Genomic DNA, 18,106 nt, shown 5'->3' on the forward strand with positions numbered 1-18,106 from the left:
TGGTAGCGCCACCTTTTGTTTTCTTAGTTCCTTCCATCACAATGTTAAGAGTTTTTAAACTAAATCGGTCAATGAAACGAATGTTTACCTGCTTTCGTCCCCACAGACGGTGCCAAAAGGTGTAGGGGATTTTCAGAGTATCCCCTGATCCTCCTTAGTGCCTTGTGATTCAAAACTTTTTCTTGATGGAGAAGGGATGAGATGATTTAGTGTTTAGGGTTGAACTGCCTTGCGGCTGCCTACGTATCTCCTTGTTTATTTAGAAGAATCAAACCCTATTTTGCGTAGTTCCTAAGAGCGAATTCCTATGGCTTATATAGGAAGAGCCTTGAGAGTCCTAGGATTAGGGTTAACCTCACTGCTTGTGAGTTCCCTTCCATCTTTGGACTCTGCCTTCCTATTAGGAATCCTCTCTTTATGGAAGTCTGAATCTGGACCATATCTTATTAGAGGTAGGTTTCCTTGTTGGTCATAATAACCCATCGCATATGGGAAGATTAGATCTAAAAGGCAGCTCTTAAAGATATGTCATTCTGATTCCTTCCTTATCATCAAAGATCGCCCTTTTCAGTTTCCTTCTATTCAGGAACTGTCTTCATCAGTTCCTAACGACTTGGAGAACTGGTTTATTCAGAGGCGGCTCGTCACGTGACTAGCACATGTTTATGACACACTCGTGATAAACACGAGATAACTTATTCCCAGAACTAATCCGATGGTTCTTGTCTTATTCCGGGTATCCATAGTCCTAGGTCATTTCCCGCCCACATGTCATCTAGTCAATGACAGGAAATCCCCCTTACAAAAAGTAATAAAGATCCTGACTTTAATTTGAGATTAGGTGCTCCACTCAAAGAAAGAAAACCTTTGGGGTGGGATAATCTCTAATTCCAAACAGGGCCGTCCTTGAGTTTTCAATGGCCTTGTGTAAATGGCGAAATGTGGCCCTCTTCCAGTCTTCTATCAACACAAAATGGACCATTGAAATATTTACCTTCTCACATTTTTTGGCTGCAAAATCAACAATGAAGCTTTCAAAGTTAATTTTCTTTAAAAATTCATTTTCAATAGATATTAACGCTAGCTCATTCAATTTGTAACGCTAGCAATTAAAAAAAATATATACAAAACTAAACTAGACTAGATTACTTTGGAATTAAATGAGTTATTGAAATAATATTTAATAAAGAGAAAATTATTTTTAATCTTTAACAAGAAGAATCAAAAGTTAGGTGAATAAGTAATTGAGATTGATCTAAGTGAAAACTAATACACATCTACAATTGTAAGATTATAAAAGAAAGAAATTATTGAGAACAAGAGGATACTAGTTGAACGAGTTTTTTTTTTTTTTTTTAGCAACCTCAAGCAATTAATTGGGGTGATTTTCCAAAAAAAAAAAAAACAGTATTAATTAGGAAGATAGAGATATCTAGTAGTTGAGAGAATCTATTATATATATAAGGTTCTGTTTGGCTGCAAGAGATATTGTATTGCTTAACTATGATTAGGTGATACAAGTCATGAGATGAACTACTTGCGCGTGTGCCCCTTATCATGTCACATGTTTTACTTCGCTGTTATGCTACTGTTTGGTTGACATTCACACCTATATACTCATTTTTGATACCATACAAAAATTTAAAAAAAAAATCTCATAAACAAAATTTGCAAATAAAAACTTAAAACAAATAAAAGGGAAAAAAAAAACTCTAATTAAATATTGAATACATATATAAATACCCAATTTATTTATACAAAAAACACATCCCCAAAAAAAAAGAAAATCCCAATTTGATGAATAATGTGAACATTTAAACACCACTTTTTGGAGAAAAAAAAAAATTAATGAGAAGAAATAAATAAGGCGGAGAAAGAGGAAATACATAAGGTTTATGGTTCTATTACTAGAATTCCCATGAATGGGAGAGTGAGAGAGAGATAGAGAGAGGAAAGGAGAGAGAGAGAGAGGGGAGAGACGTGTTTTTCTTATTATTATTATTTTTTCTCTCTCATGGATAGAAAATATGTTTTAGCGAATCTGGGATTTTCCTTTGGATTTGCTTATCCACACTTTTGTGTTCCCGCAATTCAAGGGGCGTACTAGAGTATCCACGATTTAGACAGACCAAACAACTATACAAGGTAAACATGACTTCCACGTCACCAATTCCTGGATATGGACTTTCTATTCACACTGCCAAACAGAGCCTTATTTTTTTTTTACTAAAAGAATTAACAAGGAAAGAGAATATTTCGTCATCTGTATATTATTACTTTTCGGTTTTTTGGGCTTCTGGTCACTTTAGGCTTTTGATTTGCCAAATAGCCCCTTTGCTACTAAAAATAATATTTGGGTCCTATATTAGGGTCCTTGTGTAGTCGCCCATGTGGCACCTGCTCAAGTCGGGCCTGCTTCCAAAAGGTGATCAATAAGTTTCTTAGTTGTGTCAATATTTGCCACAAAGTAAAAGAAGTATGGTGGGGGTTGTGATACTAAATTACTCTAGCAGAAATGGGTGTTCAACAAAATATGGGTTTGCCCCCTCGGGCTTTTAGTAGTAAGATAGAAAGAAAAGCAGTAATTCTAGGGAGACGGGAAATTAAGCCCGTTCAAGTGACCGGCTGATGTGGTTTTACTCTCACACGTGAGTAATAAGAAAAGAAAGAGAGGGAAAAGTTGGAAACTACCGAAAAGAAGTTGGAAACTTAATCGGCTCATCTTCTCTTTTCATCCATGCCCAAAATCACTGTCTATCCCATTTTCTGGACGGTAGTACTATAAAAAATCCAGGCTGCAGGACTACATTTGTTTTGGTAAATAGATGGTTTAGTCCAAATTATGAACGTGTTATGTGCATCAACATGTTCATGTTGTCTTATAACTCTCAAATCATCAATCAAAAAATTGTTGTAAACAGTCTATATTACTCAACTTTGCTTTCCTCTATCTTGTCAATATTCTCTATGATTGCAATCAATTTATCAATTCTGGCCATCTTCCATAAATCATATCACAAAGCAAGTACCAATATCAATAGGCAATATATGGAGAAAATAATTGGCATAAAAATTTTACAAATTTGCTCGTCATCGTTTTTTGGAGTCAGAGAATTGAATGCGAAGTAGATCGAAGAAATCTCCTTCAACAACACCTTGTTATCTATTCAAAAACTCCATTAACATCAAGGAAATCTTTCGTATATTTTGAATTAAAACGTTGAAAGACATGTTAATGAGTTTGGATGAATCAGTCTTGTAACTTGATCTCAAGTTTATTTCATGGAGATGTATTAGAATTTGAGTTGTTCTCTTTTCCAGTCATTGCACATTAGCTTGAAATGGCCAGTGATCGGAGATATGGACGAGAGAGAAGAGGGGAAATTTAGAGACTGTTCTCCTTTCCATTGTTTTACTTTTCTTATATTTGTCTTTTCTTTCTTTTTTATTACTCATGTGAGAGAGATAACACATCAGTACGCTCACTAAAATGGGTTTAATTTCCTGTCTCCCTAGAATTATTGAAAGAAAAGAGGTAAAAGGCTAAGAATATAAAAGAGTGGTCAGATCTTCAAGGCTCGACGAAGACAGCACGCGCATCCAGCAGTTCTTAACTGCTCGAGAGAGAGCAATAGGGTAGTTTGGGTTTGATTCCGATAGTTTGTGCAGGCCAGAAGAGTGTAGCTCAAGGATTAGGGTGATACCTCCACCACCTAGAGATATTTTAATAAACTTGTATATTTATGTACAAATATAATTTAATAATATCACTAGCATCATGCACGTGCGATGCACATATTAATAATACAGAATTATAGAACATGGTAGCAAATGAAACCTTAGGAGGTAGGTTTTGTAACTGTGATAGGCATAATCGAAATAAAAAGATTATACAGACATACAATTGCGAAAGTACAAAAGATTAGTATGAAGAATGGGTATAGCAAATGATATTTTATTATATATATATATATATATATAAAGATGGTTTAAAACCAAAATCATTTTCTCTGTACATGTCAAAATTAGTCGAGACGCTGCAAAATAACGAAAGATCGATATGAACAGAAGTTAGTTAGTTGCGGGAAAGTTATATTTGCAGCAGTTGCGGAAAGCTTTCTTTGTTAGTCACGAAGGTAGAGTACTATCATGAGATAAACACACAATGTGAGTATGATTGTTTTGCCTTCATCCAGGATTACATTCCCAAATCCATGCTCCTACTTTTGGACAAACTTCAGGTAGTGAATCAATCATATCAACCTGAAACAGCACCACATATCATTTTCGTAACAAAACATACAACAAACACACACAATTGCATTATGAAACAGTACTTTTAAGAGGATTCTAGCTTCACATAATTGCAATTGAATGCACTATTAATATATACAATAAAATGGAAAGCTTTTAGTGTAACATGTAAGCAAGGTTTCACCAAAAAGGGCTTGCGTCAGATTTTAATTAACTTCTTATGCTTCTTTTCTTTAATCAATAAAATCCATCATCATCTCTTCAATATATTTCAATCCCTTGGCATGATCCCCAGACATAGAGCAAGCACTGATAATGGCATTCCATGAAAGAACATCATTCTCCTAAATTTCAAATACACGATTGGGACCTTGCAACAAATTCTCTCCTTTAATATCTAGTTCAATCTGACACAACTTCTTCTGTTTGGGCAATGGCCATATCCATTCCACTTTCTGTCAACTCCACACACAAATGTTACATTTATCTTTGTACACAAAATTTAGTTATCAGAATTGACGTCTGTGCATATACATTCTTGCTGGGGCTTATTGAAAAATCAATTGGGGGCGCCACTAACTATCTGGGAGTAGTGAATTGAAATCTACAATTGTGAACATGTGTAAAATTGCATTATGATGTTCCATTAAGTATAAGATTCTAGAAAATTACCTTAGCTGCATCTCCCAATAGTGTCATCAGTTTCTTCTCAGCCTCCTCTTGAAAGTCTCAGAACTGTCGTATCAACATACATTAAAATTAATGACTAATCAATGGTCAATAAAGAATTAAAGTTGCTTTGTGACGTATCATGAAGCACATATTACAGTGTACGCGTAAGCAATACAGTAGCATATGGTTTTAGTACGGCTAGGCTAAGTCAAACTTGTTATTAACTTATTATCCAGGTTTAATAGCATAACAAATTTGAATTCCTTTATTTTGACACTATTTGCTAGAAAGCTATATATCAAAGAGATACTTGCCTTTAGTTCATCCACTCCTCTGGTCGCCAACCTTGTTTCAACATCAACAAAGCAAATGACAAATTAGATCCTTAGCATCATTCGATATCTTGGGTTCCTCAGGGAATTTCAAGCATGTTTTCCAGTTGATGATCTAATAGAAACTAAAATCATTGGCAACTTGCAGAGTCAAAACAAAAACATATCTTCAAAAAAAAAAAAAAAAAAAAAAAAAAAAAAAAAAAAAAAAAAATAGGGATTACCTTTTGGCAAGTTATCCTTGGATCCTCATAACAAAAAGGGATACCCTATAAACATCTCAAACATGATTGCCCCCTAAAGACCACCTAACTTGCATTGGTAATTACACATTATCATAAGAAAAATATCAACATAGCAGTGAAAGATATGTAGAATATCTCCATAGACATGAACAGGACCACCATTTTGCGATATACATAAACTTTTTTCGTTTCGTGTTAAAAAATCAGAATAATAAGTGAAGAAAACTATATGCAAGTTGCACTACTTATCGTGAGCATAATTCGAAATTTTTGTCTTATTGGTTATACACATAAACTGACTCAAAACTCACTCACCAGTCGCATTCCATTTCATAACCTTTCCCATAAGCTTTCTTTAGTAAAACTTCTGGCGCCATATAATCAAGAGTTCCCACAGTGGAGTAAGCCTTCATTAATAAAAGTAAAGGTTTTCAATTAGGAAGATAGTCTGACACATGGGTTTATTTTATCTAACAGTAACTCTGACGAAAAGGTGGAGTGCAACAGTGAGAAAAAATATACCAGGACACGACAATTCCGTTTCCATTGTTGTAATTGTTCTTTTTGCATCATTGAAGGAGCCTTATCCCATCCAGAATTTTCTTCCATTTCCATTGCTGAGTCTTGAATGGTGAAAACTTCGTTCTCTAATATTCGTTCTCTAATAATACCTTTGAATACTTATATTCCATAGGCTTACACAAACCAACCTTTGAAAGTTTCACATGGCCTTTTTTGTCCAACAATAAATTGTCTAGGTTAATATCTCTATAATAAAAACAGACATCAGTCAAAGTACTACAATTCATTTTAAAAAAATTATAAACTTTGAGTAGGATATATTACCATCTTAACTATAATAACTATAATAAATTATAAATTGTCCTAGGTTTCATTGATGTAACATCATAACTATAATACCATCTTAAACAAAATCGCTACAACAAAAATATAATAATGAATAATAAACACTTAACTGTGGAGAAAGATTTACGAAGGCGAATACTTAACACAATTATAGCAGAGGGATACTCGTGAACATAGTTATGCTAGTGAATAGAACTAATGGCGAGAATGCTCTCTGCCATGTAAAACCTCGAAACATCTTTAGAGAGAGTATCCTCCCTCATCAAAGAACACATACCAAAAAGTACTTAGTCCTTATGGAACAACAAAACTTTCTTCTTGTATTCAAAGTAATGAAGCATAAAATATGATAGATGAATAGGCTTAAATATAACATGAAAATGAAATCTCAAAATCCTATAGCAGTAGATATTAAAATTTTGCCACATTATGGAACTCCAAGCTCCAGAGTTTGAGCATTTTTTTTCATTGATTATTATAAGCATCAAAACTGAGTCAACAAAGGGAGGAAAACATTAATGAGGTCTATCAAGCCCACAATCTGCCTTAAGCACCTAAGGACAACTGGTATGCATTTCCCACAACATAAACAAACACCTGATCAAAGGTTACATGGAGTGCTCACATGAAATCAAATAATTCGGAAAACTCCAAGTCGAAAGAAACTTAATAAATGCCTAATCTACTTAAAAAAAATGCACACTGTGTAAATTGGAGTTTCCAACTATCAGCAAGGCCTTCCTTCCTTACGCTAGGTAACACCAATATATAGATGTCCGTAGCGTGTAAATTTAATATTATTTTCCGATAAATGTATTTAATCTAATTTCAAAAACTGGTCTAGAGCTAAATGTCTCCAACAGTCATTTTCGCATTATGCATCAAACCAAACTTTTTTCATTAGAATAATCATTGATGTTGCGACTTGAATTTACACGACGAAGGAGGAGAACTTGCACACACCGAGAGAGGAATATTTGAGAGCGGTGGCTATGTCAATCCTTCGTTAACCCACACATTCTTCATATTCATCCCTTGTGTATGTAATCCCCTTAGCTAACAACGGAAAAAACCAAATGAGGCATGGTGATCATCTCGAAATAACTTGTTCAGATTATATACATCATGAGAAAATTGGAATTAAGTACAAAAAAACAACAATTCAATCTAAAGGCAGGAGTTAGCCCAAAAACTAATGTTCGACAATCTACTTGTTGCAATCTATGAAGTGAAACAATGAAAATTTTAATATGATGACCAAAACCATAACATAAATTTTTTTGCTGGTTTTGTATTTACTACAACACTACCATCCTAGTTCAGTTTCCACATGCATTCAAAAACCCTATCCATGGCACTTTGAAATTCAATTCTGTGATATCGTTTTTTGTTTTTTATGTTAATTTTCTCTTCTTATTTGTGCAGAAATAAAATGATGACCAACTCAAGTTACAATGACTAACGGCAAATAATAAAATGCCACTTTCACATGATTATGTCGAAACTTGAAAAACAATGAATTGAAACAATTCTGTTTTTAACATAATCGAAACGAATGGGAAAACTATACCTCTCCAAGTTTGCAAGATGGATTCCAATCGATTCCACTATAACAAACCCAAAGCTAAACTTAATTTTTTTCTTTAAAGTTTATTGCTACTGCTGTTATCTTTGTATTACAAAAAAAACTTTGAATGCATTACCTGCTTCCTGACAACTACCACAAAATATTGAATTTTGACTCAGGCACTTCGTTTTTTTTATGCGGGTAAGAGGAAACTGTCAATCTCTAATAAATAGCATCTATAAAATTGATTGATGGGTGAAGGAGGCAATTGAAGTTGAGTAGAAAACAATTATCCGTCTGTTTGCTGAGAGAGGAATATTGGAGAGTTGTGGAGACGAAGTGAGAGAGACCGAGCAGAGAGAAGAAAAATCGAGAAGTGTCGAGATAATCTTTAGATAGCGAAAATACAAAAATGTCCCCCTCAATAGAGAGAAAAAAGACTAAATTGCCCCTGTGACGGACACAAAAGTGACACCAAATCACTATTCCTCAACCCCCACATTTTTCTAATATAATAAGATAAGATAAGATATCATCAACCTAAGCAGTGACCCGAACCGGTGACAGTGTCCGGGCTGGGCTGGGTCTGAGCATCTCAACGGCTCCACGTTTTGCCATTCATCAGTCGATAAATATTTTCCTTCACGACATATGTATATAGTTAACGAAATATCAGGAAACTTAATTTTCGTAACACGTGGAGGCATTTTTTTAATCCAAAATCCCGTAGTATCTTCTCTTCCAAGCCCGTACGTAGTACAACACCGCCCATTTCTAGGTTTTTCCTCAAAACAGTCACCACTTTCTCTCTGTCTCACTTCGTAATGGCTTCGAAATCAAACACAAACGTGGTAGGAGAAAAGACAGAAGTTCGAGTAGTAGTAGTAGGTGATCATGGAACAGGTAAATCAAGTTTAATTGTATCTGCTGCAAGTGAAGCTTTTCCTCAACAGGTCCCACCTGTTTTACCCATCACTCGTTTACCCGCTGATTATTATCCTGATCGTGTCCCTGTCACCATCGTCGACACCTCATCAAGGTTCGATATTTATATTTATATTTTTATATATATGTCGGTATATTTTATTTATTGATATTTTGATTTGTTGTAGTCTGGAGAATCGGAATAAACTCACACAAGAATTGAAACTAGCTGATGCTGTTGTGTTAACTTACGCGTGTGACCAACCTGTTACGCTTGATCGGTTGAGCACATTTTGGTTACTGGAACTGAGGAGACTTGATGTGAGTGGGATAACCCCTGTTTTTTTTTTTGTATAATTGTATTGGTGTAGTAGTGATTGTGTTTTGGGCGTGTGTGGGTATAATAGGTGAATGTGCCCGTGATTGTGGTTGGTTGTAAGTTGGATGCCAGAGAAGATACACAGACTAGTTTAGAGCAAGTTATGTCGCCGATAATGCAACAGTTTCGGGAGATTGAGACTTGTATTGAGTGTTCCGCAAAGAATTTGATTCAGGTATGCTACATTGTTTATTGTGTTATATTAGATATTTTGAAACAGTATACGTGTTTCGGCTCATAAGTTAAAGATGCCATTATTCTTTTGAAGGTCCCAGAGGTGTTCTATTATGCACAAAAGGCAGTACTTCACCCGACTGGTCCACTATTTGATCAAGAAACTCAAACCTTGAGGCCCCGGTGTGTAAGGGCACTGAAAAGAATATTTATTCTTTGTGACCATGATAGGGATGGTGCTCTCAGCGATTCAGAGTTGAATGATTTTCAGGTTTTTTTTTTATAACTCTGATTAGGGAGAAAAAACTGTGTATTAAAAAGCTCGTGCTCATGAAAACTTGTAGGCCTTATTGTGGGGTGATGTATGAAACATTTTTATTTTTTCTATTATCCATTGAAATGATTTCTTTGTACTTGTAACAGGTGAAATGCTTTAATGCGCCCCTGCAGTCTTCTGAAATAACAGGTGTTAAGAGGGTTGTACAGGAGAAGCTGTCGGAAGGGGTTAATGAAAATGGTCTGACCCTAACTGGGTTTCTTTTCCTCCATGCACTATTTATAGAGAAGGGGCGTCTTGAAACAACGTGGACAGTTCTAAGGAAATTTGGATACGACAATGAAATTAAACTTAGAGATGATCTCATTCCAGTTTCGTTCAAACGAGCACCTGATCAGGTGTGTTTAGCTGAATTTCCATTATGTTTCTTAAATTCAATTTGTTTATTGTGGGTCATATCAGGAACTGATTGGGCGCATATTCGAGGAACTTGTGCTTAATTGGCAATCTGTAGTTGATATTGTTTTTTGTTCCTTTCCTGACTATTAAAAATATATTGGTTTGAATAAAGAGGGAAAACCCAGCAAGAGTTTGTGATTGAGTTTAGACAAATGACGAGATGATACAATTTTTAGTCATGGTTTGCATGCAATATTTCATATACTTGAATCTTTCTTGAAACTATAGACTTGAAACATTTTTACTTTTTTCTGGGTGTGTATTAAGAAAATTGTAATCTGCTTGAAATCTATTATCGAAATGGAATTGTATTTAAATTTGGGGAAGACGGGGGCATTCCGATGAAAACTGCAATGTATCTGGTACAATCTTTTTAGATGCATGGAATACCATTGCGAGTTTCTATGAATTTGTTTGTACCTAACTTGCAAAACCCAAGTTAATGACCTCGCTCTGAATCAAGCAGCCTGACAAGAAGCTATTCACATATGTTATATTCTACTTATGAACGTACATATGTTTCTGTTAGGGCTTAATGATATATATGGACTACGAAACTTCATGCATCTTGACATCCAAACAGGCATGCAAGATGTCAGAGCATTCATAGTTTAGGCCAATGTAGGTGATATTGTAGCCTTTAGAAATGTGTTGTTATATATTTCTTTATCCTGTTTGTGTCCTTTACTTCATTGTATTACTGAGTTTATCGAAAAAACAAATTCATTGTATTACTGACTTGTGGTGAAGCTACTTGAGTATCTCGTGCTAGTATAGGTTACTTACTCCTATGTTTTTTTCTTGTAGAGTGTGGAGCTTTCTAATGAAGCTATAGAATTCTTAAAGGGCATCTTCTGCTTGTTTGACATTGATACTGTATGTACTGTTTCTGACCTATCTTTTTGCATCCTGTCAAATACAGATTCTAATAGATGTTGTCATTTATACATTGAAGGTTATGCTAGTGATACATGTATGTTCTATTTTTGTCTCTTCCATAATATTCGTGAAGAAACATTGACGCGCTTCTACCCCTTCCTTCTATATTGTCAACTACAACCGTGGGTCTGTTACAAAAGAAGTTAGATATAGTGTGAGAAGATATTTTACATGGAGGGGATCGAAAGCCTATAACAGGAACAAGAAAAGACAATGTGTGAAAGGAAAAACTATATTAAAATTAGATCAACAGTGTGTATTAAGAGGTCAATGTTGATGCACATTTGTTTTCCAGTTCAATGAATTATAATGGAAAGTGTAAGTGTTGTCTGTGTAAACCAAACCATCAAAATCCCCACATAGTTTAAACATATGAAACTAAGCCATCAAAATCCTCATGTCTTTAGACTTTGAACAGCGAGCCCCTTTCGTCCTATTTTATAGTATATAATGTTTTAGGGAGTTTTAGTCTTTGAAGATGCTTGGCAAGCTGTAACAGTGACCACTGGGATGTATTTCACAATGTTTAGTACAAATTGGACATATTTTGACTGATAATTTTCATATGAGCTCACTAGTTTAGGTTCAGTATTTTCAATGTTTAGTCTGTCGTTGAGTTTCTTGTAACTCTGATTTGTGGAGCTTGGACATACTAGGATGGAGCCCTACGACCTGCTGAGCTGGATGATCTCTTTTCAACTGCTCCTGAAAGGTGACTTTCCCCCCTTTTATGCAACAGTAGTCCATGATGTGTTTTTCTCTCTGTTTTTGTATGGTACTTTTGTCGGTGTCCTTAACTTATGCAATTGCATCTTGCTTGTCGATTTTTTTTTTATGGGATGTGAAGTTTCCTTTGTTAATGGTGTGCAATGTTTACTCCAGTCCTTGGAATGAAGCCCCTTACAAGGATGCTGCACAGAAGACTGCATTAGGAGGATTGTCTCTTGACGGGTTTCTTTCTAAGGTGTGTAGTTGTGGCTCTTGCTTCAATTGTTATGCCTTTCACAATTTTGCAATCGATGTGTTTCTCTTCATGCTATGGTTTGTGTTAGTCTTGTGTTGAGTTTTTATCATCATTTTAAAATGTGTCTTAATGGTTATATTTTATGAACGGTAAACTATAAAACTTTATTGAAAAAAGGGGAAAAAGCTAGTGGAGCATCATGTCAATGCAATACCATATACATCTGTAGATTATTATAGATGCAGTTCTTTCAAGAGGAGGATAAGTCAGTTCTTTATCTTTTATTTTTCTTTTGCACAAGAGGCGTGGGAGTTCCTTGTTTGGCTGGTTGTTGACTCCCCTAGCAGCTTCACCTTTGGCATCTGTTTGGATCATTGTCTTGTATTGGCCATTTTAGGTGGTGAGCTCTTGATGGGATAACTCACATATAGCTGAGAGCTCGAAGATGGTGTTTGTTAATGCGGATGCTAGTTCTTGCACGTGTAGGATCAACTTTTCATCATATCTTCTTATGTGATTCTTTCATACGAGAGGTTTGGGATTCCCAATTTTTAGCTGGTTGTTGACTCACCCCGACAACTTTGGTCTTTGACATCTCTTGGAAGGGCCGTCTTAGATAGCCGGCTCTCTTGGGTCAGTTTTGTCTCCTTTTGTATTGTTTCTTATGAAGGATCAATGACCCGCTTCTTTTAACTAGGTCTGAAGGTGTGGTAAAGAGAGGGTAAGGAGGAGAGTGTTCTTCATCTTAGACCTACCTAGGTGACTAGGTTCTTCTGGGTATTCGTATTCTTTTTGGATTGCAATATCTTCTATATATAAGTATGACAACGATATAATCTAGAATGAGACTTTTATGCAGCAAAAAACCAAACTGTCTTTATTGTCATTTTCGGTATGAAAGTGGAATGCGTATTTTATGGATGTAGTGCCTTGTCTTTTTTATCTATTTTGGTGTCTGAGCCTCTGAGCTGACCCAGCAATTATTATTATTAGTCTCATGTATGCTTAATTCTAATGTTCTGTAACAGCTTTCTTCTAAACAACCTACCCTGCCCCCCCTCCCTCCCTTTTATAGCAATTTTACCAAATTTTCTTATAGGACATGGCTATTATCTTTGAATTGATGAGGTGTGAGTTACATTTAAGTTTTTCCTCTCTTCATATTTATGTGATCTGTTTATAATCTTTCCGAGTATAATACATGTGCTGCAGTGGTCCCTCATGACACTTCTAGAGCCAGCTAAGAGTTTGGCTAACCTGATATACATTGGCTATGCTGGGGACGCTGCTTCAGCTCTTCGTATAACTAGGCGAAGAAGAGTAGACCGCAAGAAGCAACATTCTGAAAGAAATATAATCCAGTGCTTTGTCTTTGGCCCTGCAAAAGCTGGAAAATCGGAGTTGTTAAGTTCATTCCTTGGAAGGTATAGAAGCTGCTGAAATTGAAGTCTCTCATCAATTTTGTTTTATTATTATCTATCATTTTTATTTTTTATTTTTCTCGTCGCTTATGTTGTAAATACTGGAATCTCTTTTCTTTGTCTTGTTTAGTTGATACCCTGGCATTCACGTTGATATCCATTTGCAGGTCAAACCCTGAAAGTTATACTCCAACCACTACAGAGCATTTTGTCGCGAACGTTGTTGATAAGGTTGGGGTAATTAACATGAGAATCCCTTTAGTATTGTAATGTGGATCTGCAAGCACTCCCACTCACAAAATAGAAATAAATGATGTCAATATTGAATGACACTAAATTGAATGAAACATGTGACTGATTTGATTATCTGTTTTTTTTTTTGTTACTTGCATTCGAGTATAATGTTCATTGTGCATGCGTGAGTGGGCACTATCTGTCTGGGTGGTTGCGCCCACAATTTTTTTTTTTGAAACTTTACTCTTTTTATCAGTTTGTCTTTTCTTCGTTCTAGATATGAAAAATAAGAAATAATTTGGTTGATTCCTTACTAACATTTTTACTTGGACGCTTTTGAATCCAGCCTTTTGAGGTGCGACTGGTTGTTGTCCTGTCAGTAGAAGTCTTAAGTTTCTTCTTATCTGTTTTGAAGGCATTGGCAATATTTGTTAATTGGACCTATGAACCTATGATAAATTGATTTTTTTTAATATTTCTGACCCAAGGCTGATCATATCGAACTCTTCTGATGGACACCAACGGTTGCCTGTTGGCACCTTTTCCTTTCGCTGCCCTTTTTTGGTTATTATTATTCTGTTTAAGGTGGGTTGCAGAAGTTGTTTGGACTAATCACTCAAACAGTTGAACTAGGATGTTTATTGATCCCAACCCCCAAGGCCCCAACACACCCTTATTTATGGCGGCTCATTTTTCAAGACCCCAGTGTTCTCCCTTGAGCTTAAGACAAACTTTTGGTATGAAGATGTTTATTGCTCCCAGCCCCCAACACCCTTATTTCAGCTATACCTGCGTATGTTATTTGAGCATGCTACTTTTATTTGGTATTTAAAACCTTTTGATGTCTTTCTGGGTGTCTGGCAGATTTAAATGTAGAAGTAACACATTGAGGTTAAATCATAACATATTTAAAGGCTTGGCCTGCTGGTCAAGCCTTGGGAGGTTGGGACCAAAGTCTTGGGATGAAATCCCACTTGTGGAGGGAATGGGGTATTTATGGGCTTAGCAAAATAAAGTTGTAACAACGAACAAGAAAATTTTTCTCCCATTTTCACTATATGTGCATAATCTATTTCTTATTCAACCTTACTTTTTCCGGCTATTATTTCAGGGCCCTTCTTGTTTATATATTTAGAATCAAGTATTTATTCTAATATGTATCACTTTTTGCTGTGTTTATAGGGAACTAAGAAAACCCTTATATTGCGAGAGATACCGGAAGATGGAGTTAAACCTCTACTTTCTAGTAAAGAGTCCTTAGCAGCTTGTGATGTAGCAATATTTGTCCATGATTGGTGTGTATTCCTTACCGAAATACTGTTTTAGTTTTAGTTTTAGCAATATATCTTGTGAGATCTTTCAATGAATACATTTTAGTTTTTTCTTTATTTTATTTTCAGTTCTGATGAGCAATCATGGAAAAAAGCTACGGAAATGCTTATTGATGTTGCTAGTCATGGTGAAGGTAGTGGTTTTGAAGTGCCTTGCCTCATTATTGCTGCTAAGGAAGATCTTGATCCATATCCAATGGCTGCACAGGATTCAGTTAGGGTATGTATCTATAGTATCTATTCAGACTGGGGTTTGAGTACAAATTTCAATACTTTTTGTGTCATGTGAAAATTTCGTTTTGGAAATTCCGAATTAGTTTCCATCATGATTTGAAATGCAGCACTTTTTTGGCAATCGGTTCTCATCTGTTTCTTGTTGCATTTATGATGTTGTAGGTTAGTCGTGATATGGGTATTGAGGCCCCTATACCTATCAGCACAAAATTAGGAGATCTCAATAATGTGTACCGCAAGATTATCAGTGCAGCTGAGCGTCCCCACTTGAGTATTCCTGAAACTGAAGTGGGAAGAAGCCGCAAGCAATATCGTCAGCTTGTCAATCGCTCTCTCATGTTTGTGTCAGGTATTTTTTTTTTTTGTTTTTTTAAATATCTTTGTAGAGTCATTAGGGTCCTAGTACTGTTGGCTTAAGCCTCTTTTTCTCTTCAAAAGTTTTTTCAAAAGGATTTTCTCTTAAAAAGAAGTATGGGACATAAGAAATTTTATGCTATGTCAAAAAGACCGTCCATCTTTACACAATAAGTTTGTTGCGTGTGCGTGTGTTGGCTAATTTATTTTTTGATAACTGAAGGCGAGACCTGGGGTTTACTTTGCATAAACACCTATGCATTTTGTAGTCACATTTTCTGTTTTTACTTTTATTTTCTTTATTAATGAATAAAGTTATTCTCCTGACTGGACTTACTTATGCAAAAAAACAGTTGGTGCAGCTGTCACTGTTGTAGGATTGACAGCTTATCGTGTATATGCCGCAAGGAAGAACTCGTCCAGTTAGAAATCTCTTCGTTGAAGTTTGGTTGCGTCACCTTTTGACTTGGATATGGTTTGTTAATGTAGCTTTGATCCTATTGGGATCTCGACCTAGAGTCTCAATTTTTGGCATTCATGGATTGGAAGTTGTATACCTTGGGTTGGTTATTATAATCAGTTCTAGAGCATATTGTTTTATGAGTGAAGGTTCCCTCTTGTTCTCCTTTGGCTGTTTATTATTGGTCTGATTTAAAATTATGCTTTGTCCCTTCCGGATATAGATGACTGGGTGTCTGGGTCCATAAGAAGTTTAAAAAGTAAGATCTAGAACCAATGCTGTGACAGATGAGTTTCATTCTTGTAAAATACAAAGAGAATTGGCAGTGATAGCTTGAAACCCTAAAATACTAGTGGGCTTCATCACTCGGAAACTGATGCATCTCAATGTCAAGCTGGTGGAGTTCCTCATTCACACTAGATGTCATAGCTTTCTCAGACGGGCATCTGCAGCCTATAAGCTTACCAACCAAAATGTACAAGTTTTACATCCATAAAAAACGAGTGATCACTCGAATACACTAAATGGAAAGATGTCTCACTGTTTCAGTAGTACTTCGACAGAATACACGGACACTTGAGCTTCCAGAAGGTTATGGGCCCGATCCGGTTGAAATGCCACTGTCCAATTAAACTTCAGCTGCACTAGGCCATTGTGGGTATATGTATTGGGCCCTCTCAAATAACTTTATAGCCGTAAAAAAGCCCAACTCCAATCACAAGGTCTACGTGTAATTTTTTTTATTTTATTATTATTTTTTTCCCGATAATGACTCTTCTCCTTATATTAAACATAAACCAAGTTGTTTACACCATCCAGAGTCCAATAGGGAGGGGGATATGGCTGCATAATTTAAAGCTCACTTGCATAATTCATCTGTCTCCCTGTTATGATTTCTCCTAAACCAATAAAACAACAAATTACACCTGAACATCAAATAAGACTGTTTAAATAAAACATCAATTCGTGAGATGAAGTCATCTTGCTCCATTGCTTCTAAGAATATGCATCAAGTCTCTGCAGTCCCCCATTATCAACACTTTGTCAAGTTTCAACTTGTGCAACAGGATTGCAGCTAGCTCCGCACCATGACACTCCGCTTCATAAGGAGTTTCTGCTTAGAACCTTCTATACATTGACCGCAACAACTTGCCATCTGCATCTCTACATATTGTTGCTGCTCCTCCTTTTCTAGTTATCCTATCAAATACCCCATCAAAGCTTATCTTATGCCAGGAACCATAGAAATCAATACCTAGGTTGTTCAAAGCCATATGGTATTCAATGTGATAAGTTTCCTTCCCACTAGCCTGAGCGCTGCTACTTGTGGCCTTCTTATATGCTTCTAAAGTACTTCCTACTTTCCTTGCAACAGTCCTAATAATTTGCTCCATGTTAGGTTTAATTTTCTCAAATTGCAATTGATTTCTGCACCTCCATATCTCTTTTATCATCACTAGAATGTAGGTACTCGCATATCTTTATACCTCTGTTTCAGAAGAATCTTCTAAACTATTCCAACATACTACCTCTCCAATCCATTCATGCAGAGTCTTCCCTTCATGTTCCTCCATACGTCTACTAAGAGAAGATTCAAACCATAAACCTCTTGTCCATTCACATTGGAGAAATAGATGCTCATCTGTTTCTATCTCTTTTTGGCAAATAGCACAAGAGATGTCCCCTTTAAATTTCTATCTTCTTAATCTATCTCCAGCTAGCATACCTCCATTATATAGTTTCCATACAAGCAACTGAATACTAGCTTCCACCTTAGTCTTCCACATCTTTTTGACAGCTTGCTCATTAGCAATAGAAGTCTCTCCCTTACAGTCTATCATGCCCAGAAAATGATTAGATAAACAGATTTCACAGTGATAATAATGCCTTTAGTACTACCTGACCAAATAATTTTATTAGCTATATTAGGATTGATGACTACTTGGTTAATGCTACTGACAACAGGTAAATGAAACAACTCTCCTAACCTATTTTTCTTCCAAAAATGGTGATCCTGAT

At 35.9% G+C, this 18,106-nt stretch overlaps 1 protein-coding gene and 1 long non-coding RNA gene across 5 annotated transcripts; one reads left to right on the forward strand and one right to left on the reverse strand.

Moving 5' to 3' along the window:
- Positions 1-4,014: 4,014 nt before the first annotated feature.
- LOC147494036 (uncharacterized) lies at positions 4,015-8,286 on the reverse strand. 3 transcript variants are annotated; one of them, XR_015198583.1, is made up of 7 exons: positions 8,074-8,286; positions 7,941-7,977; positions 6,026-7,426; positions 5,483-5,910; positions 5,241-5,383; positions 4,927-4,989; positions 4,015-4,263 (listed from the first exon to the last, which is right to left on the reverse strand). It is a non-coding gene; the product is annotated as an uncharacterized LOC147494036 (long non-coding RNA). The 3 variants fall into 3 exon arrangements; XR_015198582.1 differs by having other exon boundaries at positions 5,241-5,910; XR_015198584.1 differs by lacking the exon at positions 4,015-4,263 and adding an exon at positions 4,301-4,709 and having other exon boundaries at positions 5,241-5,910.
- A 339-nt stretch (positions 8,287-8,625) lies between these two features.
- Positions 8,626-16,252, forward strand: LOC147494037 (mitochondrial Rho GTPase 1-like). 2 transcript variants are annotated; one of them, XM_086566171.1, is made up of 14 exons: positions 8,626-8,976; positions 9,050-9,182; positions 9,269-9,415; positions 9,509-9,685; positions 9,838-10,089; positions 10,958-11,026; positions 11,746-11,801; positions 11,972-12,053; positions 13,266-13,477; positions 13,642-13,705; positions 14,891-15,003; positions 15,109-15,259; positions 15,436-15,622; positions 15,981-16,252. In XM_086566171.1, exons 1-14 carry the CDS (start codon positions 8,762-8,764, stop codon positions 16,052-16,054), a joined length of 1,932 nt encoding a protein of 643 aa, XP_086422297.1. In that variant the 5' UTR covers positions 8,626-8,761; the 3' UTR covers positions 16,055-16,252. The 2 variants fall into 2 exon arrangements, with proteins under 2 accessions (XP_086422297.1, XP_086422296.1); XM_086566170.1 differs by having other exon boundaries at positions 8,633-8,976; positions 13,642-13,711.
- Positions 16,253-18,106: the final 1,854 nt, after the last annotated feature.

This window comes from Coptis chinensis, chromosome 6 (genome assembly GCF_015680905.1).
Source record: "Coptis chinensis isolate HL-2020 chromosome 6, ASM1568090v1, whole genome shotgun sequence".
Classification (NCBI taxonomy): Eukaryota; Viridiplantae; Streptophyta; class Magnoliopsida; order Ranunculales; family Ranunculaceae; genus Coptis; species Coptis chinensis.

Coding starts and splice junctions, on each gene's coding strand:
- LOC147494037 (XM_086566170.1), top strand. CDS start 8,762: ATGGCTTCGAAATCAAACACAAACGTGGTAGGAGAAAAGACAGAAGTT. Junction 9,416..9,508: donor CCGCAAAGAATTTGATTCAG/GTATGCTACATT, acceptor ATTCTTTTGAAG/GTCCCAGAGGTGTTCTATTA. Junction 13,478..13,641: donor TTAAGTTCATTCCTTGGAAG/GTATAGAAGCTG, acceptor ATCCATTTGCAG/GTCAAACCCTGAAAGTTATA.